General features: G+C 49.5%; 1 protein-coding gene across 5 annotated transcripts in view; it reads left to right on the forward strand.

Annotated features, from left to right (window-relative positions):
• The first annotated feature begins 398 nt into the window (after positions 1 to 398).
• Positions 399 to 24,095, forward strand: part of LARS2 (leucyl-tRNA synthetase 2, mitochondrial) — a 166,373-nt gene continuing 142,676 nt past the window's right edge. The window contains exons 1-5 of one of the 5 annotated variants that reach the window (XM_075547224.1): positions 399 to 569; positions 4,434 to 4,492; positions 12,811 to 13,036; positions 13,647 to 13,901; positions 19,638 to 19,766. In XM_075547224.1, the coding sequence (XP_075403339.1) occupies positions 13,668 to 13,901; positions 19,638 to 19,766 (363 nt within the window). In that variant the 5' untranslated portion in view covers positions 399 to 569; positions 4,434 to 4,492; positions 12,811 to 13,036; positions 13,647 to 13,667. The remainder of the gene's footprint in view (positions 570 to 4,433; positions 4,493 to 12,810; positions 13,037 to 13,646; positions 13,902 to 19,637; positions 19,767 to 24,095) is intronic. The other 4 variants (XM_075547225.1, XM_075547223.1, XM_075547222.1 and 1 more) reach the window with 4 other exon arrangements.

The raw sequence follows: 24,095 nt of genomic DNA on the forward strand, positions 1-24,095 counted from the left end.
GCGTGGGGAGGGAGGGGGACAATGAGGAGCTGATACCAAGGGCTCAAGCAGAAAGGAAAAGTTTTCAGAATGATGATGGCCACAGATGTACAAATGTGCTTAACACAATGGATGAATGGATGGATTGTGATCAGAGTTGTATAAGCCTCCAATAAAATGATTTTTTTAAAAAGAAAAGAAAAACTCAATTGAGCTCTCAAACATTTGCTTCCATGGAAACAAATCGATCCCAGCGTGTACAGAGAACCCCAGACGCCCAGCGCTGGGGAAGCAGCCTGGGTCACAAGACAGGGTGCCGAGGTAGCAGGCGGGCGCTAGGACCCAGCACGCCGCCCCAGCGGCTTCCGAGAGCCGGGGGCGGGGCGCCCGCCGCCTGTCTGTGTCTGCCGCGGCCTCTGTCAATAAAGTTGTTGTTCTGCCAACATGGCGGCGCCCATGGTGACGGGCCGGGCCGTGATGGGCTAAAGGCGAGGACCGAGGCGTGGAGGAGCCGCAGGTCAGCGTGTGAGCAGGTGAGCCCCTGGCCAGGGCGCAGCGGGACCACCTGGAGGCCCGGTCCGAACGAGAAGGTTCGAGGCTTCGGGGAGGGAAGGTTGGGCTGGCGGGGCTCGGGGGTCCTGGGACCGTACACTTGCCGAATTGGAGAGACTCAATAGTCCTTGGTCTTGAGGTTCTTTGAGCCCCAGACCTCGATGATAGCTCCGAGCGCCTTCCCGGAAGAACACACGTTCTCCCGCACTGTCCCTTGGCCAGGTTTTGGAACCGGTGAAAGGTCATTGAGCATGGGGCCATCTCTGTGCCCCCATCTTTTAGACGTGCTCGGCCTCGGAGAGCCGCGTTTTCCCTGGAGCTGGGGATCTGGCTTGCAAAGACTGCCCTCTGTGTGAGGTCACACAGGGAACAGTTAGTATTTGCAAGAGTCAATGTGTTTTGTGACAAGGTCTGGTGTCTTTCAGATGAATTTTTCCAAATACATTCTTGCATGCTTTTTTCTTTCTTTCTTTCTGGGGCAAGGAGCATACATAAATGCCTTTCTGTGCTTCTCGTCCCTGTTCTGGTTCTTCACCCGTCCCTTCTAGATTTGTCTGTTCATACTTGATTGTGATTTCCAGTCCATTCCTCGGCTCCACACACCGCCCCCCTCCCCCAAGCCACGTGCTACTACCCGCATAATTCTCTTATCTTAATTGTAAGCCCTGGTTGGTGGGGTGGAGTCAGGGCAGGGGGCGTGATCCTTTGTAAGGAGGTGGAAGAGAAGACTAGACTCCCTGCATGTAAGGAAAGGATGACAAGAGCCAAGAAAGTCACCCTTCCTCAGCTCCTTCTTGGGACTGGACACAGAGCCCTGGGATGAAGCCGGTGCTCCTTGCCACCAGGGGAGGCCGAGTTGGCCAGGGTTTGGGTGCTGCTGTACAAAGAGGGGCCCAGAGATGGGCCCAGGAGGGTCTAGAAGGAAACAGAGCTAAGAGCCTAGAAGGCAGCTCATTCACCAGATTTCCACTCCGTTTCCTAGGTAGACCAGAGTTTCCACTGTTTTGATACAAGTTAAAATGGCAAATGATCAATGGAGGTGTCAACGTAGAGTCAGAACAGAAACTTAACCAAAGTGTGTAAGGCCCCCTTCAGAGCCCTAGTGATGCGGTCAAAAGCCCTTGGCTGCAAATGGAAAGGTTGGGCGTTAGACCCTTGCAGCCACTCTTAGGGCGGAGGGTGTGCCCACTTGCTTCCCCAAAGATGGCCGCCTTGGGACCCCTTCTACTCCGCGTTTAATATTTTATTGTGTCTTAGGTGAAATATTTCTCAGCCAGTTAGATTACCATTCAACCATTCTTGCACGAATTGCACTGGAAAATCGATTTCAGTAGTCGAATAATGTGAGCGCACTCACCATTTCCACCCGGCCATCCACCCAATGCCCCTGCCCCTCCTTGCCTGCTCATCTTTAGCCTGGGTGGAGTTTATTTAGTTGGTTGTTTAAAGGAGCACATTTCTCACCTGTGTTAAATATATTTTAGAGGCCAACCTGTTATTTGACTGAAAGGTGACCTGGAGTAGCTTCCGCTCCAGATAAACAGGGCCCTCCAGGTCAATAGGCTCCTAGGGAGAAGGGCCCTGCTTTTTGCTCCCATAAAGTTACAGGGTTGGAAAATCACTGGAGCAGTTGTGGCCTGTCCCAAAGAGGCGCTGTGAGTTGGCATTAACTGGAAGGCACTGAGTCTGATCGTTTGGTTGGGCAGGCAATAGTCTCAGGGGTTCCCCTTGTCAGGTTGGTTGAGTTGGCATTAACTGGAAGGCACTGAGTCTGATCGTTTGGTTGGGCAGGCAATAGTCTCAGGGGTTCCCCTTGTCAGGTTGGTTGAGTTGGCATTAACTGGAAGGCACTGAGTCTGATCGTTTGGTTGGGCAGGCAATAGTCTCAGGGGTTCCCCTTGTCAGGTTGGTTGAGTTGGCATTAACTGGAAGGCACTGAGTCTGATCGTTTGGTTGGGCAGGCAATAGTCTCAGGGGTTCCCCTTGTCAGGTTGGTTGAGTTGGCATTAACTGGAAGGCACTGAGTCTGATCGTTTGGTTGGGCAGGCAATAGTCTCAGGGGTTCCCCTTGTCAGGTTGGTTGAGTTGGCATTAACTGGAAGGCACTGAGTCTGATCTTTTGGTTGGGCAGGCAATAGTCTCAGGGGTTCCCCTTGTCAGGTTGGTTGAGTTGGCATTAACTGGAAGGCACTGAGTCTGATCGTTTGGTTGGGCAGGCAATAGTCTCAGGGGTTCCCCTTGTCAGGTTGGTTGAGTTGGCATTAACTGGAAGGCACTGAGTCTGATCGTTTGGTTGGCAGGCAATAGTCTCAGGGGTTCCCCTTGTCAGGTTGGTTGAGTTGGCATTAACTGGAAGGCACTGAGTCTGATCTTTTGGTTGGCAGGCAATAGTCTCAGGGGCTCCCCTTGTCAGGTTGGTTGAGTTGGCATTAACTGGAAGGCACTGAGTCTGATCTTTTGGTTGGCAGGCAATAGTCTCAGGGGCTCCCCTTGTCAGGTTGGTTGAGTTGGCATTAACTGGAAGGCACTGAGTCTGATCTTTTGGTTGGCAGGCAATAGTCTCAGGGGCTCCCCTTGTCAGGTTGGTTGAGTTGGCATTAACTGGAAGGCACTGAGTCTGATCTTTTGGTTGGCAGGCAATAGTCTCAGGGGTTCCCCTTGTCAGGTTGGTTGAGTTGGCATTAACTGGAAGGCACAGTCTGATCTTTTGGTTGGCAGGCAATAGTCTCAGGGGTTCCCCTTGTCAGGTTGGTTGAGTTGGCATTAACTGGAAGGCACTGAGTCTGATCGTTTGGTTGGGCAGGCAATAGTCTCAGGGGTTCCCCTTGTCAGGTTGGTTGAGTTGGCATTAACTGGAAGGCACTGAGTCTGATCGTTTGGTTGGGCAGGCAATAGTCTCAGGGGTTCCCCTTGTCAGGTTGGTTGAGTTGGCATTAACTGGAAGGCACTGAGTCTGATCGTTTGGTTGGGCAGGCAATAGTCTCAGGGGTTCCCCTTGTCAGGTTGGTTGAGTTGGCATTAACTGGAAGGCACTGAGTCTGATCGTTTGGTTGGGCAGGCAATAGTCTCAGGGGTTCCCCTTGTCAGGTTGGTTGAGTTGGCATTAACTGGAAGGCACTGAGTCTGATCTTTTGGTTGGGCAGGCAATAGTCTCAGGGGTTCCCCTTGTCAGGTTGGTTGAGTTGGCATTAACTGGAAGGCACTGAGTCTGATCGTTTGGTTGGGCAGGCAATAGTCTCAGGGGTTCCCCTTGTCAGGTTGGTTGAGTTGGCATTAACTGGAAGGCACTGAGTCTGATCGTTTGGTTGGCAGGCAATAGTCTCAGGGGTTCCCCTTGTCAGGTTGGTTGAGTTGGCATTAACTGGAAGGCACTGAGTCTGATCTTTTGGTTGGCAGGCAATAGTCTCAGGGGCTCCCCTTGTCAGGTTGGTTGAGTTGGCATTAACTGGAAGGCACTGAGTCTGATCTTTTGGTTGGCAGGCAATAGTCTCAGGGGCTCCCCTTGTCAGGTTGGTTGAGTTGGCATTAACTGGAAGGCACTGAGTCTGATCTTTTGGTTGGCAGGCAATAGTCTCAGGGGCTCCCCTTGTCAGGTTGGTTGAGTTGGCATTAACTGGAAGGCACTGAGTCTGATCTTTTGGTTGGCAGGCAATAGTCTCAGGGGTTCCCCTTGTCAGGTTGGTTGAGTTGGCATTAACTGGAAGGCACTGAGTCTGATCTTTTGGTTGGCAGGCAATAGTCTCAGGGGTTCCCCTTGTCAGGTTGGTTGAGTTGGCATTAACTGGAAGGCACAGTCTGATCTTTTGGTTGGCAGGCAATAGTCTCAGGGTTCCCCTTGTCAGGTTGGCCCTTGTTTTACGAATTTGAGCCTTGGTCTACATTTTTTTCTCCCATTATTACAGGAACCTTCTATTGTGTCCTTGACTGGATTGTCGTGGTACCTGTGGTTTATTCTTTTAAAGTAAGTCCTTTATTCATTTCTAAACCTTAATTTTATATATTTTATTGAGAATCTATACAGCCAAGCATGCACCCCCTGCACAATTTCTGCTTGTGCTGTTCAGAGACACTGACGGCCTTCTTTGGGTTGTGTGACATCATCACCCCCCACCCCATTCCCTGCCTCCCCCTCTTTGTCTGATCTGTTCCTCCCCCACTAACACTACCCCTAAGCTTTTGGTCTGGTTCTTGGAGTTACTGCTTTCCATTTGATTTCACATGCAAATGAGTGTAAGTATTCTCCCTTATTACTTATTCAACTGTGGCAGGAAGAGGAAAATATGAAAGGACTTCAAAAAAAGTTCATGGAACAAAAAAATCATATCATTGACTGCACACCTCCATGCTTGGATCGCTGAAGACAAATGGGTGCATAAGCAAATGTGGTGAAGAAAGCTGATGGTGCCCAGCTATCAAAAGAGATAGTGTCTGGGGTCTTAAAGGCTTGAAGGTGAACAAGCAGCCATCTAGCTCAGAAGCAACAAAGCCCACATGGAAGAAGCACACCAGCCAGTGTGATTACGAGGTGCCAAAGGGACCAGGTATAGGGCATCATGCAAAAAAAAAAAAAGATATATATATGTGTGTATATGTGTGTGTGTGTGTATATATATATATATATACCATGTTGAATGAAGGGGGAAGTGCAGAGTGGAGACCCAAGGCCCATGTGTCGGCCAATGGAGATCCCCTCATAGAGGGGTTTAGGAGAGGAGATGGGTTAATTAGGGTGTGAGGTAGTATCAATGAAGAACACAGCTTTCCCCCAGATCCTGGATGCTTCCTCCCCCCAACTACCATGATCCGAATTCTACCTTGCAGGGCTGGATAGGACAGAGGTTGTACACTGGTGCATGTGGGGGCTGGAGGCACAGGGAATCCAGGGTGGATGATACCTTCAGGACCAAGGGTGTGAGGGGCGATGCTGGGAGAGTGGAGGGTGAGTGGGTTGGAAAGGGGGAACTGATTACAAGGATCCACATGTGACCTCTTCCCTGGGAGATGGACGGCAGAGAAGGGGGGAAGGGAGACTCCGGATAGGGCAAGATATGACAAAATAACGATGTATAAATTACCAAGGGCACATGAGGGAGGGGGGAATGGGGAGGGAGGGGAAAAAAAAGAGGACCTGATGCAAGGGGCTTGGGTGGAGAGCAGGTGCTTTGAGAATGATTGGGGCAGGGAATGTATGGATGTGCTTTATACAATTGATGTGTGTATATGTGTGGATTGTGATAAGAGTTGTATGAGTCCCTAATAAAATGTAAAAGAAGAAGAAAAAAGTTCATGGAAAAGCAGAATCAAAAGAACCGTTTGGTTTCGTTGTAAACTTTAGTCCACCACCTGTTCCGAGGCCAAGCCACTTTCGCGAGTAATGATACCAGCCAGTTAGTGGATCCCTAAACCACTGAGGGTTCCGGGAATTTAACCTTGTCGGTGAAGTGTTGTTGTTGTTTTCCCATTGTTAACGGAAGAAAAATGGGTGCCCTTTAAAGAACTTTTTTTAGGATTAAAGAACAAAAAGAAGTTGAAGGAGCCAGATCTGTAGAGTGGGTTCCTAACCATAGAAACTGCCCTTTTTGGACCAGGTATAAAGGCATCATGCAAAAAAAAAGATATGTGTGTGTATATGTATATATGTGTGTATATGTATATATATGTGTGTATATATATGTATATGTGTATATGTGTATGTGTGTGTGTGTGTGTGTGTGTGTGTGTGTGTATATATATACCATATTGAATGAAGGGGGAAGTGCAGAGTGGAGACCCAAGGCCCATGTGTCGGCCAGTGGAGATCCCCTCACAGAGGGGTTCAGGATAGGAGATGGGTCAATGAGGGTGCGAGGTAGTACCGATGAAGAACACAGCTTTCCCCCGGGTCCTGGATGCTTCCTCCCCCCAACTACCATGATCCGAATTCTACCTTGCATGGCTGGATAGGACAGAGGTTGTGCACTGGTGCATATGGGGGCTGGAGGCACAGGGAATCCAGGGTGGATGATACCTTCAGGACCAGGGGTGTGAGGGGGGATGCTGGGAGAGTGGAGGGCGAGTGGGTTGGAAAGGGGGAACTGATTACAGGGGTCCACGTGTGACCTCCTCACTGGGAGAGGGACGGCAGAAAAGGGGGGTAGGGAGACTCCGGATAGAGCAAGATAATGACAAAATAACGATGTATAAATTACCAAGGGCACATTGGGAGGGGGGAAGGGGGAGCGGGGAGGGAGGGGAAAAAAAAAAGAGGACCTGATGCAAAGGGCTTAAGTGGAGAGCAAATGCTTTGAGAATGATTGGGGCAGGGAATGTATGGATGTGCTTTATACAATTGATGTGTTTATATGTATGGATTGTGATAAGAGTTGTGTGAGTCCCTAATAAAATGTAAAAAAAAGAAAAAAAAAGAGTGACGAGGGCAACAAATGTATAAGGGTGCTTTGCTCAATTGATGTATGTATGGATTGTGATAAGAGTTGTATGAGCCCCAATAAAAATATTTATTAATTAAAAAAAAAAGAAACTGCCCTTTTTACTGAGAGGAATGAGCAGGTGCTTAGTGGATGTGGAGAAGGAAGGACTTCTTGGTGAAGCTTTCCTGGGTGTTCTTCCGCTAACGCTTTGAATACCTGTCTCAAAACACTCTCTTCATAGCAGATATTATTATTCTTTGGTCCACCTGTTAAGTAGGCATCTGCCAAAACTTGTCACAATCTTTAGGTGAAGGTTTACAGAGAAAGATGATCCATTTTACATTTAACAATTCAAACATATTTTGTTTCGTTCAGTTGATTATAACCTACAATATAACACCATTTATCCCACCAGCCCCCCTCTGTTTCCTCTTTCCATTTCTCCTTCCTTCCTAACCTGCCTAAACTTGGTCCTTGGGTAAATGTTTCCTTTTTTATCTCAAATGGTTGATTATTCTAAGGAATGTGTACCTCCCTAGTGTTCTCCTCCCGCCCCTTCTCGTTATAGATCTGCCTGTTGTTTGGCTGAAAATTGAGCCATGAGGTGAATTGTTTCCAGACCTGAAGGGTGTCTTGGGGGTTCCATTAGTCTCTAGCCACCTGATCGTTTTTGATTTTGAGTTTGATTCCATGTTTTTCTCCCACTGTATTCAGGCCTTCTGAATACACTCCCTCTAGGAGCGGTGGTCGTGGGAGAGGTAGCACCATCTGGTTATTTTGGTCTTGGGGTCATGGAGGCTGATGGTTGAGGATGACCCTTGCTTGGAGTCATCACTTAGCTCTTGGTAATTGTGTTCTTTGTCTTGGACATCACACTGCTTAGCTCTGTTTCATCACCTCTTAGAAGTTCTCAGACATCTTCAGGATATAGAACCCACTTGTTTTAAGATTTCCATAGAACGTTCTTCTCTGCTGGGACTAACCCCTCAGCACCAATACTGAGAGTAGCCAAACCAGGAGGGTTAGGGCAAGGTGGGGTAGAAAGGGAGAACTGATCACAATGATTTACATATAACCCCCTCCCAGGGGGATGGACAACAGAAAAGTGGGTGAAGGGAGACATCGGTCAGTGTAAGACATGAAAAAATAATAATAATTTATCAATTGTCAAGGGTTCATGAGGGAGGGGGCGGAAATGAGCTGATACCAAGGGCTCAAATAGAAAAAGCATGTTTTGAAATCAATGATGGCAACAAATGTGCTTGACATAATTAATGGATGGATGGATGGATTGTGATAGTTATAAGAGCCCCCCAAATTCAATGATTTAACACACACACAAAGAAAGTTCTGCTCTGGTCCATAACAGTTTTGGCAACCTCTGAGCAGAAAGTTGGCTCAGCTTTAATTTTTCAGTCAGAAGTATGTGTGCTGACTGAACTAGTGAAGATGTTGACTGGGCTACTTCTGCTGTGATTGTACAGCCATCATTTGAGACGTCATATTTTTCACCTAAAAATAATTTAACAGATGGCGCTAAAACACAAAAGTTCTCCAAATAATACGAAAGCCATGAATGCAGACAACACCATCAGCACCCCCAACAATGTCCAGCTCCATAATTCCATCAGGTCGTTTGTGCGCAGCCTTCCAGCTGCGTCTTCCGCATCCTTCCTCCGCTGCTGCTCTTTCTCTCCAGAACCCCCACTCCGCCTCCCCACTTTTAAAAAACTGAATTTCAGTTCTCCAGTAAAATTCCCTGTCTTGTCAGCTGTTTTGTTGCCCAGCTATTGTACAGCCTGTGTGTGGTGATCGGCCTACCACCAGGAGCAGCTCGGAGATTCTGTGAAGGGTCTGTAATCATCTGTGCGTCCCCTCTCTTGCTGTGCCTGGAGATTTTTTATTGAATTCCAGACATTGTGTATGAAAAATTGGAGAGGCTCTGGGTAACCTCATTTCTGTCAGAGAGTAGATTCCTGAGCTTCTGGGAGGGAATTGGAGTCCGTTAATCATACCTTAATTCAGTTAGGGTTTGACCTGATTCAGAATGAGGTCCTGAACTAGCATTTCTTTTTTTTTTGCGTGGCATTTCTGCCTCTTGGTCTCAAGAAGATGCGCAAACGCAGTGCGTTGTTTCTCTGGGCCCCTCGCATTTCCTCCCTAGGATCTTGATTCCCTGAGACTCGAATCCGATTGTGCTGTCAGGTGGAGCTCTCCTTTTGGGCTCCGTGGTTCTGTTAGACCGTTAACATCGCCACATCCCTGCTTGCTTTCCCAGGCCCCTCGGAGTGGTTACGCACTGGGCTGCCAACTACAAGGTCAGCAGTTTGAGGCCACCACCCACTCCACAGACAATAGGACGAGGCCTACTGCTCCCGTAAAGAGTCAGTCTCGGAAACCCACAGGGGCAGTTCTACCATGTCCTGCGAAGTCCCTCTGCGCTGGAATGGCCTCGATGGCAGTGAGCTTGGCTTTGTGGATTTGAGCCTGCGGCAGCGTTTACACAGCCAGGGCCTCCATGGCCTGCTCCACGGCGCTTTCTCCCTTCTAGGGTTTTTGCTCTTGAGATTCCCGGCTACCTTGGAAGCTTTCGGTTGCCTTTGTTTTAAAAAGGAAAAAATCTACTTGTTCTTGGCACTTCTCCCACAGGTGGCCTGTCATAGCTGGGAGGCAGAAAGCCTCCTACCCAGGAGTTGTTCACTGCCTTCTCTTCTCTCTGTCCTGTCTTCTCCTGTTGCCTCCCCAGTTTCTCAGACCTGGGATTGTATACCACCCTCCAGCAGCCTAGAACTCCCTCCAGCCATCCTTTATCTCTGGCCGACCCAGCAGTACATTGTCCAGCCATTTCCATTGTCCACCTCTCCTGGTTTCCACTGGCTCCTTTGCGCTTCCCTGTCTCTGGCACCCACCTTGCAAAATCCTGCCCCTGGCAGAATCCAACTCTGCCTGTTCCATGCCGAGACCAGAGAGAAGGATGGGCTGACAGCCATGGATGACAGACTTCAAGTGGTCCTTAGCACCTCCAGGCGATCCTGCCTCATCTCCCTCTGCATCCTGATGGGGCAGTGGTTAAGTGCACAGGTCGGTGTTGCTCCTTGGGAGAACAGACCTGGTGCTCTACCCCCAGAAAGATTACAGGTCAGAAACCCTCTGTCCCATAGGGTCTCTGAGTCAGATTCAACTTGATGGAAGTGTGCAAGATAAATAAGACCCCCACTCCCAGCTAGATACATAGGGGAGCTGGACGATACGCAAGTCAACAGCTGACTGTGCAAGTTGGTTTCCAGGAAGGATGCACACCCCAAAGAGGGAAGCTGGATAAGAGGCTCACTCACAGAGCTCACTGCCACGGAGTCAGTTCTGACTCAGAGTGGCCCTGTAGTCCAGGTAGAATCTCCTTAAGGGAGTAGGAAGCCTCATTTTCCTCGTACAGAGCAGCTGGTGGTTTTGAACTGCTGGTTTTGTGATTGACTGTCCAGTGCATAATCCACTATGCCACCAGGGCTCTGGATGGCCTCCGGGCTAAAAGGTACTATTGTAAATGGGTGGTCAGGAATGACTTCCCTGATGAGGTGAGGCTTGAGGGCAGGTCTTACAGGAAGGACAGAAAGCACAGTGCAGAGGGTTGAGGGAGAAAAGCCTTCTGGGCTAGGGAAAAGCCTTCTGGAAAGGTGGGATCAGCTTTGCTACTTTCTTTGGAAAAGTCCAATCACGTGGAGCCTGAGACTCTCCTAGGCTGGGTCTCTAATTTCCGGATTTTTGTTAATTCCCAAGAGTTTCAGGCTTATCCTCTGTTCTGTTTCATGGCTACAGTGTTTCCTAGAGTCTCTCCAAGAATTGGGGTTGAAGTGTTTATTTTGTTTCACATTTTCTTCTGAGCCCTGCGCCAGGTCATTTGCTTTGTTAGTTTCAGTCAGGCTCGCTTCCCCCCTGCTGGCTGGAGAGCGTGCTGCCCTTCTCTGTAACAATGAGACACACCTTGCCTAGCGCTGAACTGAGGATGCTAACGTGAGTGAGTTAGGACGACTGGGCATTCCTTGGTGCACATCCCAGGGGGCTTCAAAAAGCTTGCAAGGAAAAGGAGTTAAAAGATAATGGCTTTCCGCCCCTCCCACAAACGTTTGGAAGCCTCCTTATTTATATATGTGAGCAGCCGCAGATAGTGAGGGAATATAGTCTGTGCAAAGGCATAGAATGTCTCTGGAAGGGAATAGGAGCACCTGGCAGCATCTGTCTCCAAGGGGGAGAGATAATGACCAGGGGTGGGGGGAACAGGACGAAGGAGACTTACTTTTTTTTTTCCTTCCTGTTTTGGGCCACATGACTTGGTGGCGTAGTGATTACGAGCTGAGCTGCTAACCACAAGGTCAACAGTTCGAAATCACCAGCCCCTTTGAGTGGGAAAGATGAGGCTTTCTACTCCGCACATCTTGGACAGGGGCAATTCTACGCTACCCTGTAGGGTCCCTATGAGTTGACAATGACTCAATGGCAGTGAATTTTTAAAGTAGCCTTATATCAACTATTTACCAAATTAAAGGCAAACTCCTTTCTCCTCCACCAAAAACAAACAAATGAGAAACAAAAAGCTGGTTCCTGAAAAGCTTATTGGAGACTCTTGTACAGGTGGGAGAGCCTGTGGCCTTTCCTGTAGGGTGATGGAAACATTAGAATACGGTTTGTGTCAGTGTTACACTTTGTTTCCTAACAGTGGACTGGCGTCTTTAGAGCCTTGCTGTGGGACTGTGTGATGTGAGTGAGCCTCTGTGAGCAGGATGCGCCGTCTGGGTGAGGCGGTACCTATTTTTAAAATTGATTCAGTGCAGCATTCTGTTGGCATACACTTCGGAAATGTGTGTGTGTGTGTGTGTGTGTGTGTGTCACACACACAATCAGGAGCCCAGCTGATTGTGTGCGTGTCACTTGTTCCCAGCCCTACTCTGCACGAAGCTTAAGGAAGCAGGTCTCTTGTCATTGAGAAGTCCCTTTTTTGAATGGCTCCACACTGCTATCAGTGACTATCCCATGACCCGCTAGTGTGAACATTTAGAGCAGGGGTCCTCAAACTTTGTAAATGGAGCCAGTTCACTATCCCTCCGACCGTTGGAGGGCCGAACTGTAGTTTTTTAAAGAAAAACTATGAACAAATTCCTATGCACACTGGACAAGTCGGCTGCTAAAGCAGGACAGGCAGCAGCGGCAGGTGTCTTCGGCAGGCTGTAGTTTGAGGCCTCCTGATTTAGAGCAAAGAGGCTGGTCTGCTCTCTGCTTATGCTTCTAAACTCAATAGCTGGTTCAGTGACAGCACAGCAGGCCTAAGTCTGCTGTTCTTGAAAGAGACCTGTTGACCAGGCTGGCCACTGGCTGGTGTCTGGGAGGACACGGCGCCGTCATGGACCCGAGTACTCTGCCATGGCCAAACCGTTAGCCCCGACAGCGTGGCTTGGCTTGAGCACCTGCTGCCCTCCCGCTTTGTGTCCTGCTGGGCAGAGCATGCCCACGGGACACTGACAGATATTAACCCAAAATTCCAAACCAGTTACCACAGCGGCCATCCAGTGCACAGCAAGGCCAGGTTTACAGAGTAGACCCGGCTTGTCCATTGGGTGCTCATGGCTGTGAACCACAGCAATTCTTAGGCACCTGTGGATTTGAACTGTCAACCTTTCACTTAGCAGTTGAGTGCTTAACTATGTGTGCTACACGGTGACTCCGGTCCTCCCTCCTCCCTCCGCCCCCCCCCATTGTATCCACCTTCACACATGTTGCTCCAGCTTGTTGCAGGGGACATGACATGTGTCCTGTGTGGGAGAGGACTTGGAAGCTTGCACTTGTCCCACCCAGCGTCCCCTCTGTGCTGCTTTTTCAGTGTACCTTGTGCCTGGCTGCTAACTGAAAGGTTGCTGCCCCGAACCCACGTAGCCGGGAGCGAGAACTGGCCATCTCCAGCCAAGGCAGCCCTGTGGGGCCACTCTGCTCTGGCGCATGCTGTCCCTCTGAGTCAGAGATGGACTCAGTAGCGTCTAAGAACAAAGCAACTGCCTTTTGCTGTCATCATTTGTAACCATGGGGACCGTCCACCTCTGCTGAGGCCTGTGAGTGCTCCTAGCAAACCAACAAACCAGGGGAGAGTTCGGGGGCCCCTGGCACAAAACAGGTGGGCTTTTCTTAAAGGGTCTTGGCCAAGTAGCAGACGGCGCCCCAGAGAGGCGAACTCCGTTAACATTTATAACTGTTTTACAAAAACACTCTTCTAAGTTTAGGTTATTTCCTGACCCAGCCTATACCTCACTCTTGGTACACATGAAAGGTGCTCATAATAGCTGAGTCTCTGCCCGCCCCCTCCCTTCATGACGTGCTTGGAGCTCCTGGGCCAGCTGGAGGAGTTGGGGCATGGGGCCTCCCAGACAGGCCCTCAGCTGGCCTGAAGAGAAAGGGGAGGAGGGGGGCTGTGGCCTCCTGTGGGAAGCTGTGGCAGGAGCGGCCACATGATGGCCTCTCCTAGTCCCTCTGTGGGGCTTGTGTCTGGAGGTTGAGGGGGTGCTGCCCCCCCTTCATTTTTCCCCCTGGGATATGTGTGTATAGCTCTCACGGAGGGACATCTCTGGGGAGGAAGAGGAAAGCATGGGGGGGGGCGTCGGTGGGGCACGCACCACCAGGGGCTGGCGGCGACAGTGTGCCAGGTTGTGTTTTGTCCTCTTTCAGGGCCTCCCTGCTTTCTGAAGAATGGCCCCCGCGTGGCCGAGGCTTGGCTTTTATGCCTCTCTTCTGAAAAGGCAGCTCACTGGCGGGCCTGTGGTCACTACGTGGGACACAAGAGTGCTGCCGGGGTGTGCCCGAGGCATTTACAGTGCCACGGGAGAGTGGCCCAAAGAGTACACCCTGCAGACAAGGAAGGACGTGGAGAAGTGGTGGCAGCGCCAGGTCAAAGAGCAGGTCTCCGAGAGTCCCGATGCCGACGTGAGTATCCCATGGCAAAGAGGACGGTGGACGGGCTGTCGGAGTTCAGGAACTTGCTAAGCATGTGCCCTTGGAGCCCATCCCTGGTTTCCTCCTGGAGGGTGGTCACCTGCCTGCCCTGCCTCCTCAGGGCACCCGTGAGGGGAACGGAGGTGACAGGAGGACCGTGCTGAGAATCCCCTTTCCCAGTGAGGCGCCAGTGTACATGGCTGTGACTGCTGTGTGTGGAAGGCACTGCCCCAGGCCTCTGAAGCCACGTTTCCGGGGGAAACCTACCCAAGCAGGAGCCGTGGCCCAGTGTCTGGTGGGGCAAGCTCCTAGGGATCTGGCAGGGTCAGCTCTGGAGCTGGGGTCCTCAGTGGAATAACGTTGAAGCCGTGTATTCTGAGAAGTGCCTGCCCTTCCTCTCTGTCACCCTGGCCTCCAACCCTGCCCTGCCCACTGGTTTGGGTGTCCCAGCCTTGCAGCTACTGTGTTCAGGGCCTGGGCTCTAACCTGGCAGCTTAGCTCAGCCTAGTGGGCTCGTGAGCCTCTTGCGCCAGCTCAACCTGAATGACCTGTCCTGGGTATCTGGCTACTGCCAGTGTCCTGCTGGGCGTCTTGTCTTGAGCATGCTGAGCCTTTCCTCTTGACCTGGGTCAGAGTGACAAGTGGTAGGTGCCACCTGTTTCAGGACATGGATGTGATAGGGATTTACTTTCCGATTCAGACTTTCCTTCTGGACTGGTTACCAACCCACCATCCAGGCCATCTTCCCCAGAGTGGGCAGTACTGCCCTGCTGGGAAACAATGGGGCGGCAGAACGTGTGTGCCGGGCAAGATACCTGTACTCTATCCTGGATTGTGGGCCATGAGTGTAATCCTTTGTGATTGCCAGGGGAGCCACTGCATCTCCCCCCACCCCACCCCTGCCCGAGAAGGTGATGTCAGCAGGTCAAGTAAGTTTGGGAACCTGTGGACCCAGACAATCCATGTGAATTAAAGTGATTTGTCCAGAGACGGGCAGTTGTGTGAGGCTAACCATCAGAAACCTCACTTCGCGGCTGATTGTTGCCTGTGAGTTACTGTCAAGTCCACTGACTTACGGTGACCCCTGTGGGTGCAGAGGAGAGTGGTGTGGTTTCTCCACAGGATTTCAGAAGCTGGTCGCCAGGTCTTTCTTCTGAGCTACCCCGAGGGTGAGTTTGAATCACGCTCACCTTGCGGTGAGAGGCTCACACTTCACCACCCGTGCGATGCACTGCGCTAGAACCCCCTCTTCCCGCTCCTGATCCCGAGTGTCGGAGGCATGCCTTCTGCTATCAGGCTGGTCCTTGTAAAAACGTGAGAAATGTGTGATAAAAATTGTGTTAAACTGAAGGATGGATTTTGGCATCTGTTAGGAAGGAGATCTGGTAGTGAGAGAAAGGTCGCGCATAACAGACACGAAAATGAGGTTTGAACGAATGCATAGCAACTGACTTTGACCTTATTAGGAAGTAACAAGCCTTCACGTCAATGTGACCAACCTAATTTACCTACGTGTATATTGGAAGCCAACTGTAGGGAACAGTTTGATTCTGAGTAAGGAGAATAAAAGAAAAGCTCTCTCTCTCTCTCTCTCTCTCTCTCTCTCTCTCTCTCTCTCTCTCTCTCTGTTGTTCTTGTTGCTACTGCTGTTGGGGTTTGGATGATCATGTAAAGACTTCCAAGCATTTTGAAGTTGTAACTTACTGACTTTTGGACTTACTGTTCGTTTAAAAAAGAAAACTGAAGTAGATAGAAATAAACTGTGCTTCAATAAGTGGGGAAATAGCTGAAGGGAGTGATTCCCCAGTTCTGGGTGGACTTGGAGTCGGCCAGGCAGAGCATGCGCTAGAGGGCTTTGGGGTCTGGGGCCCATCCCCCTGGCAGAGCCACCGCAGGACATCAGTGTGCAGGCGTTCATGCCGTTTCCCTCCCATCCGCGGCTCTTATTGTTAAGTGTGCATGGCTGGCTGGTTTATCTCGCCAAACGGTTCTGAAAAGCAAAGGAGAAAATGTGGCTGAGGACATTTTACAACAACAGAGGTGTTAGATGAACCAGAGGTCCCAGCGGGTGCGCCTCTGTGAGGCAGGAGAGCGAGGCTGAAGGCGGGGAGCTTTTGAAGCCCTGATGGATGATGTCTTGCTCAGGGACGGGGCCCATTTGTCCTGATCTCAGATGTGTGTCAGAGCAGGACTGTGCTCCACAGGGGTTCTGGTGGCTGACCCTACAGAGGCGCATCAGCAGGTCTTTGTCCTGAGGAGGCTCTGGGGGACTTGACAGGGACCCCTGTGACAGAGCAGAGCTGCCCCATGGGGTTTCCCAGGCTGTCGACTGCTTGGGAGCAGAGTAAAACTAGGTCTTTTCTCCCTTGGAGGAAGCCTCAGGCTGGGTGCAAACTGACAGCTTTTCCGTTAGCAGCAAAGTGCTTCACCGTCGGGCTGTATTGGGCTGCTAACAACAAGGTCAACAGTTCGAAACCTGCAGCCACTCTGAACAAAAGATGAGGCTTTCTGCTCTGTCAAGAGTTACAGTCTCGGAAACCCACAGAGGCAGGTAATTCTACCCTGCCCTAGGGGGTCTCGATGAGACTGTCCAGACTCCTCGACAGACAGACAGACAGACAGACAGACAGACAGACAGAGAGAGAGAGAGAGAGAGTGTGTGTGTGTGTGTGTGTGTGTGTAGACAATTCTACCCTGTCCTAGGAGGTCTCGATGAGACTGCCCAGACTCCTTGGCAGAGTGTGTGTGTGTGTGTGTGTGTGTGTGTGTAGAGGGGGGTACTTTTTCTAGGATGAACTACAGAGAAAGGGCCTTCCTCTAGTGCAACAGTTCTCAACCTGTGGGTCATGACCCCTTTGGGAGTGAAATGACCCTTTCACAGGGGTCGCCCGATTCATAACAGTAGCAAAATGACAGTTATGAAGTAGCAACGAAAATAATTTTATGGTTGGGGGTCACCACAACATGAGGAACTGTATGAAAGGGTCGCAGCATTAGGAAAGTCGATAACAACTGCTCTGTGAGAGGAAGTCAGCCCCTAACACATCATTACGGGTCTGGTAGGCGCAGTTGTACAGCGATAATAAGTAAAGGTCACAGTAAAGTTATAGAGAGCATGAAAGATAGAAGAGAAGTATTGAAATAAATGGAGTCAGACACGGTTCATGGTAGCATGCTCACCTCAGCCCCGCTGATGGTCCACATGGAGGGAGAGAATCTTTAATGCTAGCCCAGGCTTTTATATTCTCTGGGGACATGCAAGCCCGCTAATTACAGGTGAGGACATACATCACAGGAAGGGGCTGTGCTATAGATTATAGAGCAATGAGAGGGGGTGGTCTAGGGACATACACGCAATAGGAAGAGGAGGGACTGGGGGTATACATGTGACAAGATGGGCGGATCCTAGATTTAGGATGGCAGCCTAACCTTGGTCATCCTTGGACGGGTTTGACCTCTCTGGGGTCTCCTACAAGGAAACAGACAACTAGTATCCTTATCAGAAGGGAATGGACCCTACTTGTGGGATAAACAGTGGTGTCTGCTTGCTCTAGATGGCTGATAGCTCTTAGGGAGAATGACCCCTGATCTACTCCTGATGACCTCCAAGTGTATAGTCATTCGCAAGCAGCTAAGTTTGGCATATATTTGGGGGAGACAGCTTGGGAGAAATCCTTCTGTTTCCCACACTGCTCTAGTCTATTTTGCTACTTATTAGCGGCTCTGTTTTAGGTTTAATTTAATTAATGGAGGAAGTTAAATGAATGACTTAAAGGAAATGTGGGCACAGCTGATCTCTGGTTTTGTTCTACCCCCTAATTGTAGGTGCTCTGTGCACGATCACAGAGCCTGGTGGTGCCGTGGTTAATTAAGCACTTGGCAGTTCAAACCCACCCCACCGGTGGCTGAGCAGGAGAGAGACATGGTGATTCGTTCCCATAGAAGATGGCAGCCCAGACAACCCCCTGGGACAGTTCTACTCTGTCATGGAGTTGGAGTCGGCTGGGCAGCAGGCCAGCAATAGCAAACACTGAGCAGACAGACGCCTCTCCCCGTACCCCCAGCACAAACACCCGGAAGGGAAGAGCTGTGAATTTTCTGCTTCAAACTTGCTTTCCTTGCTTTGGGAGCAAGCAAAGTCTTCAAGTAAAACTCTGGGAAGAAAAGGAGAGGCAGAGAGGAAAAAAATGTGGAAGGAGGGAGGAGAAAATAACAAATGTTGATAATCGCAGAGGGAAACGGAGCATTACCAATTGCTCTTCCTCTCTTCAGAGGACCCCAAGGGGAGGATTTCAGAGCGCTAAGGGGTAGGCAGGAGGTCACACATGGTTCATGCGCTCAGATGCATCAGTGGGTTCGAGTCTGCCCTGAGGTAGCTCACAAGAAAGGCCTGGCAACCTGCTTCTGAAACCAGCCCCTGGAAACCCTGCAGAGCACAGTTCTACTCTGATACCTCTGGGGAGGGGGGTTCACCTGGAGTCTGAGCATACTCAGAAGACCCCTAGTTTTGGGGGAATGGACCTGTCGCTGGGTCAAGGTTCAAGATGTTTGGTTTCTGTAATAAAGTGCTCCTAAGGAACCTGTTATAAACCTTTTGGGGCACAAAGGCCGACACACAGCCTACAGTCACCAAACCCTAACTGGGGGTGCAGAGCGAGATGGCCACGACCTAGGCTGTGCCCTTGAACTGCAGGCCCTGCTGCATGGAATGGAGTCAATGCTACCTTTTCTTTAGAGTCGTCCGCCCTCCTGGCACCAGTCATGACGACCTTCCCCGTGTTACCTGTGGACACACGAAGTGACTGACAGCCAGTGATCCAGAAAGGCCTGCTGCTCAGACACATGTGCAGTATTGCTTATGTTTCTCAGGGAAGCTGGGGAGCCCACCATCTGGGTCCGAGGTGGCCTATGCACCATCCCCAGAAGAACAAAGCCCCTCCCTTCACGTCACTACCTCGACGTTCTTGTCTCCGGCCTCCTCTTTGTGAAAGACAAGCTCCTGATACCTAAGGGAAACTCGGGCCCCAAACTGAGGCCCAGGCATCCTGCTGTCATCGCAGCTCAGTCCAAGCCTGAGTGAGGCTGCGGGGGGTGTAGGAAGGGGCCCATTTTAGGGCTGTTCTCTCTGGGTGATTCAGCTGTTGTCTGCTTGAGTTGTCTGGTGATGTGGGTTGGAGCTTCCTTAGAAAGAAAGAGGCCCGACAGTTCTCGCAGACCTGGATCGACGCTGTCTGAAAGAAAGTTTTTATTTTGAATGGAAACAAATGAGAAGATTAAGAAGATGTCTGAGTACTTGTACTCTGAGGTTGTTTGGTGGCGTTTGGCACATTCTTTTGCTTTAATTTGGAGCAGTTCCACAGGGGGCTGCTAACCACGGCCAGCAGTTGGAAATCACAGGCAGCTCCTGTGGAGAAAGATGAGGCTTTCCACTCCCGCCAAGTTACAGCCTCAGAACCCTCGGGGCAGGTCCACCCTGCCCTCTCAGGTCACTCTGGGTCAGAATCGACCAGGTGGCAGTAAGGTTTTGCTTTAATTTTGACTTCTGACATGTTATCAGTTCATCTTATGATAAAAACAGGGTGTTTTAAAATGCTATTGTTGGTTAGTTTTTAAGGGGCTGTGAAAATGTTAAATTGCTGCCCCGAATACAGTTTCCCGGTGTGCTGTGCTTGCAGAGTTCCTGACAAATGCTCAAGGAAAGCTAATTGGCTTGCCATTCCCTCCTAGAGATCAAAGCCCAAGTTTTACATGCTCTCCATGTTCCCGTACCCATCTGGCAAGCTGCACATGGGCCACGTGCGGGTCTACACCATCAGCGACACCATCGCCCGCTTCCAGAAGATGAGAGGGAGACAGGTAAGGACAGGAGCCCGCTCGAACAGCCCGGTTCTGAACAGGCGCTGCGGTGACACGTGTTCCAAAGACAAGAAGACAGCTTTGATGACAGAGGAGCACGAAAGACCCAGCACTCGTTCATTTCCCAGAAAGGCTCAGAAGCCATGACGATAAGGGGCTCCGTGCTGGGGGCTGTGGGGGTGCAGGGAAAGAGAAACAGGGATGTGCAGTCACCGTCGGCAGCGGGTGGGGCACAGGTAAGCAGAAAATCGGGGCACAGTGCAACGAACAACTCCAGCCGTACAGATGAACTGCACGTAAACCAAACCCACTGCCCCCAAGTCGGTTCCCAGTGATGCACAGAGTACAACTGCCCCAGCAGGTGTCCGAGACTCTACTGTGAGCGTGCGCGCATGCGTGTGTTATTATTGCTGAGGGTTAGCTTTGCTTACAAAAATACACAAATTATTTTTTTTAACTTTTCAACTTTTTGATTATGATGACCAAAATATCTTTAAAGATCTATCACTGATACAGGGAAAAATCTCTTTTTTTTTTTCAATCAAAAGATCATCGTATTGGGTCTCTTACGGCTTGTATTACCATCCATACATCAATTGTATCAGGCATGTTAATTTTACATATGTTGCCATGATTCTCTTCTGACAATTAATTTCTGTTGAGCCCTGGGGATCAGCTCCTCTTTTCTCTCTCCCTCCACACCTCCCCCCCCCAGGGAAAATCTTTAAACAAATAAAATATACTGATTGATACTACCACTTTAATACTTCTTACCTAAAATGCTGTTCTCACCTCAGAATCCTGTGCCTTTTTTTTTTAGGCTCACACACTTTATTGCAAAGTTTATAGGTTTCTATTTTTTCTTTTAACCACCCTCTCACCTTGGTGACCCCTTGATAAATGATAAATTATTCTTATTTTCATATCTTAGTCCATCTCTCTCCTTTCACCCACGTTTTTATTGTTCATCCGTGGGCGTGAGGTTATATGTAGATCATTGCAATTGGTTCCCCTTTTCTTCCCCCAGCTCCCCCCACCTTCTCCCTGGGCCGGGGACGGGGATATCTGTCCTGGAGTCTGTGTGTGGAGAGCTCTTATCTGTACCAATGTACATGTTCTGGTCTATCCCGATTTATAAGGTAGAACTGGGGTCATGATAGTGGGGTGGGGAGGAAGCATTCAAGAACTAGAGGAATGTCGTGTGTTTCATCAATGCTATTTATACCGCCCCCTGACCAACTTAGGGACCTTTCTGTGAGGGGATGTCCAAGTGTCTCCAGATGGGCTTTGGTCTACATGCTGACCCCACTTTTTGCATCGGTTTGATTGTTGTTGTTTTTTGGCTTCTGATAACTGAGCCCATAGACACATCATGCTCACACAGGCTGCTGTGCTTCTTCCATGTGGGCTTTGTTGCTTCCCTGCTAGATGGCCACTTGTTTAACTTTAAGCCTTTAAGACCCCAGGCGCTATATGGACTTAACTCTCTTTTTTTTTAATTAATAAAAATTATTGATATAATTTATTTGAATGTTTTTTAAAGCCAATTGCATCTTCCTCTTATTTCAAAGGCCAATTACAGAAAAGCAAAAATGAGACCTAATTCACACATAAAGTCATCCACAGACTCACCCTTCAAGGAAGGCTCACTACTGCTAACTTTTGAGGATATATATTTCCAAATATATCCATTTTAATTATTATTTTTAAATAGACATAGTGTATATATTGTATACACTTCTTGACAACCTTTTTTTTTCGTTAACAAGACATGTACACCTCTTCATAAAGTTGCGTATATAAAGCTAACTCACTTATATTGGCTATCTGCTATTTCATTGAATGAATATAGCATTATTTATCCAATTCATTATAACTGGAAATTTAAGTTGTTTGGGCGTTTTGCCATCACTCTTAGCCTCAGTAAACAGCCTCATCCTTCTCCCTCAGAACAGCTGGTGGTCTCAAACTGCTGACCTTGTAGATCACAGTCCAACTCGTAATGGGACCACACAAGCCACAGAAGATGGTTGTTTATAGTTGATTGTTTTATTTTCCTTATTCTTTAATGAGCATCCATGGCCTTTATAATGGAGAAAATAGAAATTTTATAAGAAAAATATATTTAGAGAATAATTTAACTCTAGGGAGATGGGAGAGACTCTAGTAATCAGGAAATTTCTAATGGGGCTCTGAAGGGGTGGAATGTCCCACTAAAGCCTCTGCCAGGCTAGTGGCCTCACACCTTTAAAATGGAGATAGAGCAGTGCTTGCCCCGTTGGCCAACTGCCCGAATTCAAACAGGATGACGAAGGGGTGCTTCGTACATACCTGGCACATGGGACGCAAGTTAGAGGGACGAGTTACCCAGGAAGCAAGGTGAGCACAGACTTACTTGTGCTTATCAGTGCCCCATCCCAATCAGAGATCATAAATTTGAAAGGAGACTTTGATTCTGTAGGAAGGCATTGGGCGAGAGACACGTGCCAGCCACGTCCAGAAGCAACATCGTGGTGAAGTGGTTCACTTCCCTAGGTAATGAGGCAGCACAAGTATGCCAGTGCTTACCTTGCTTATTGGGTAATAAGCACCATGTACGACCAAGTGATTACCAGTGGTGAGCTGGGGCCTGCTTACACCAGCTCTTGAGGGCTAACCACACGTACGTTGTCCAACTTTGTCTCCTTAGCCACCTTAGCTTGAAACCACTACGGGGGAACCGTTTGTTGGTGTAGGTGTTGTTGAATGGGTTCCCCCTTACTGTCACCCATGGTGCGACCGAATGACAGAGAGCTCCACCTGCTCCATACTTCGAGGTGTTGCTGTGCCCCAGCCTGTTTTCGTAACCCCTGTGTAAGCCGTCTCTGAGCTTCTTCCTCTTGTTCATTGAGCCTCTGCTCTCCATGGTAGGAATCCTTCTCCAGGGCTGGTTCCTGCTGATAACAGATCCGGAGTGTATCAGATGACATCTTCGCCTTCTTTGCTTCCAAAGAGCATTTGGCCGTTCCTCTTTCCAGATAGATTTGTTCGTTCTCTGGTTTTTCATTGAAATAGTCCCGGGGTTTCACTGGCAGCCCACAGGCTGCATGTGGCCCCTGGGATAATTTTTTGTGGCCTGTGATGCTCTGAAATAAAAAGAAAATAGAAAAAATTGTTATGAAGAAATTAGCGCTTAGGGGAGATCGAGGCAACACCATACACATTTTATTACATTACATTTTATTTCAGAGCGCCATGGGCCACAAAAAAAATTACCTCGGGGGCTGCATGCAGCCCGTGGGCCGCCAGGGACACCCCTGGTACAGTCGTTATCCTTCACCCGCACCACCGTCCAGAGGCTTGCGCCTTTCTTCCGCTTGTCCCGCTTTCTCTCAGGCCTCTGAGCGATGGAAGCCCGCTGAACTCTTCACAGAGGCCTTTTGCAGCTGGTTTGCCAGCTGCGACGCTTGGTTCGATTTCTAGACTAGCGCGGTTTCCAGGGCTGTTGGTTGTGGACCCAAGTCACGTGACCTTCTCGGCCGCTTCACTTGTGTCTCTGCTGTCCACGATGTCCACCCTTGGTCCAGGCTGCGGGGAAAGGAGGCCCCCAACACATCATCACTGGTCCGTTGGGCACAATTGTACGGCGATAAGTAAAGATTATAGTGAAGTCACAGAGAGCATGAGAGATAGAAGAGAGATTGAAGTTATAGAGTCACACAATTCTTGGTAGCATGCTCACTTCAACCCCGCTTGGTGGTACTCGTGGGGAGAGCCCCTGGGAGGGAGAGCAGGAGAGCGCCCCTTTATTGCTAAAGGACTATATCTGCTTTGGGGGCCGTGATTACAGATAACCACACATCACAAGAAGGGGCAGTACAATAGACACACATCATAAGTAAGGGATGTATGATAGGCAAAAGTGTGACAGGAAGGGGATGAGCTAGGGGTGTGTGCACATAGGAATGGGAGGGACTAGAGGCATACATGTGACAAGATAGGCCGACCCTAGATTCATGATGGCAGCCTAATGTTGGTCACCCTTGGGCGGGTTTGACCTCTCTGGGGTCTCCTACAAGGAAACAGACAACTACTCTCCTTATCAGAAGGGAGTGGGCCCTACTTGTGGGATACACAGTGGTGACAGCTTGCTCTGGATGGCTGATAACCCTTAGGGAGAATAACCCCTGATCTACTTCTGATGACCTCCAAGTGGATGTTGTTCACAAGCAGCTGAGTTTGGCATATATTTGGGGAGACAACTTGGGAGAAATCCTTCCGTTTGCCACACAGGTGTGGGATTTTTGTCTGCATAGCTCTCCATAGTGAAGGATCTAGTCGACGATGTTC

This window comes from Tenrec ecaudatus, chromosome 4 (genome assembly GCF_050624435.1).
Source record: "Tenrec ecaudatus isolate mTenEca1 chromosome 4, mTenEca1.hap1, whole genome shotgun sequence".
In the NCBI taxonomy this organism is placed as follows: domain Eukaryota; kingdom Metazoa; phylum Chordata; class Mammalia; order Afrosoricida; family Tenrecidae; genus Tenrec; species Tenrec ecaudatus.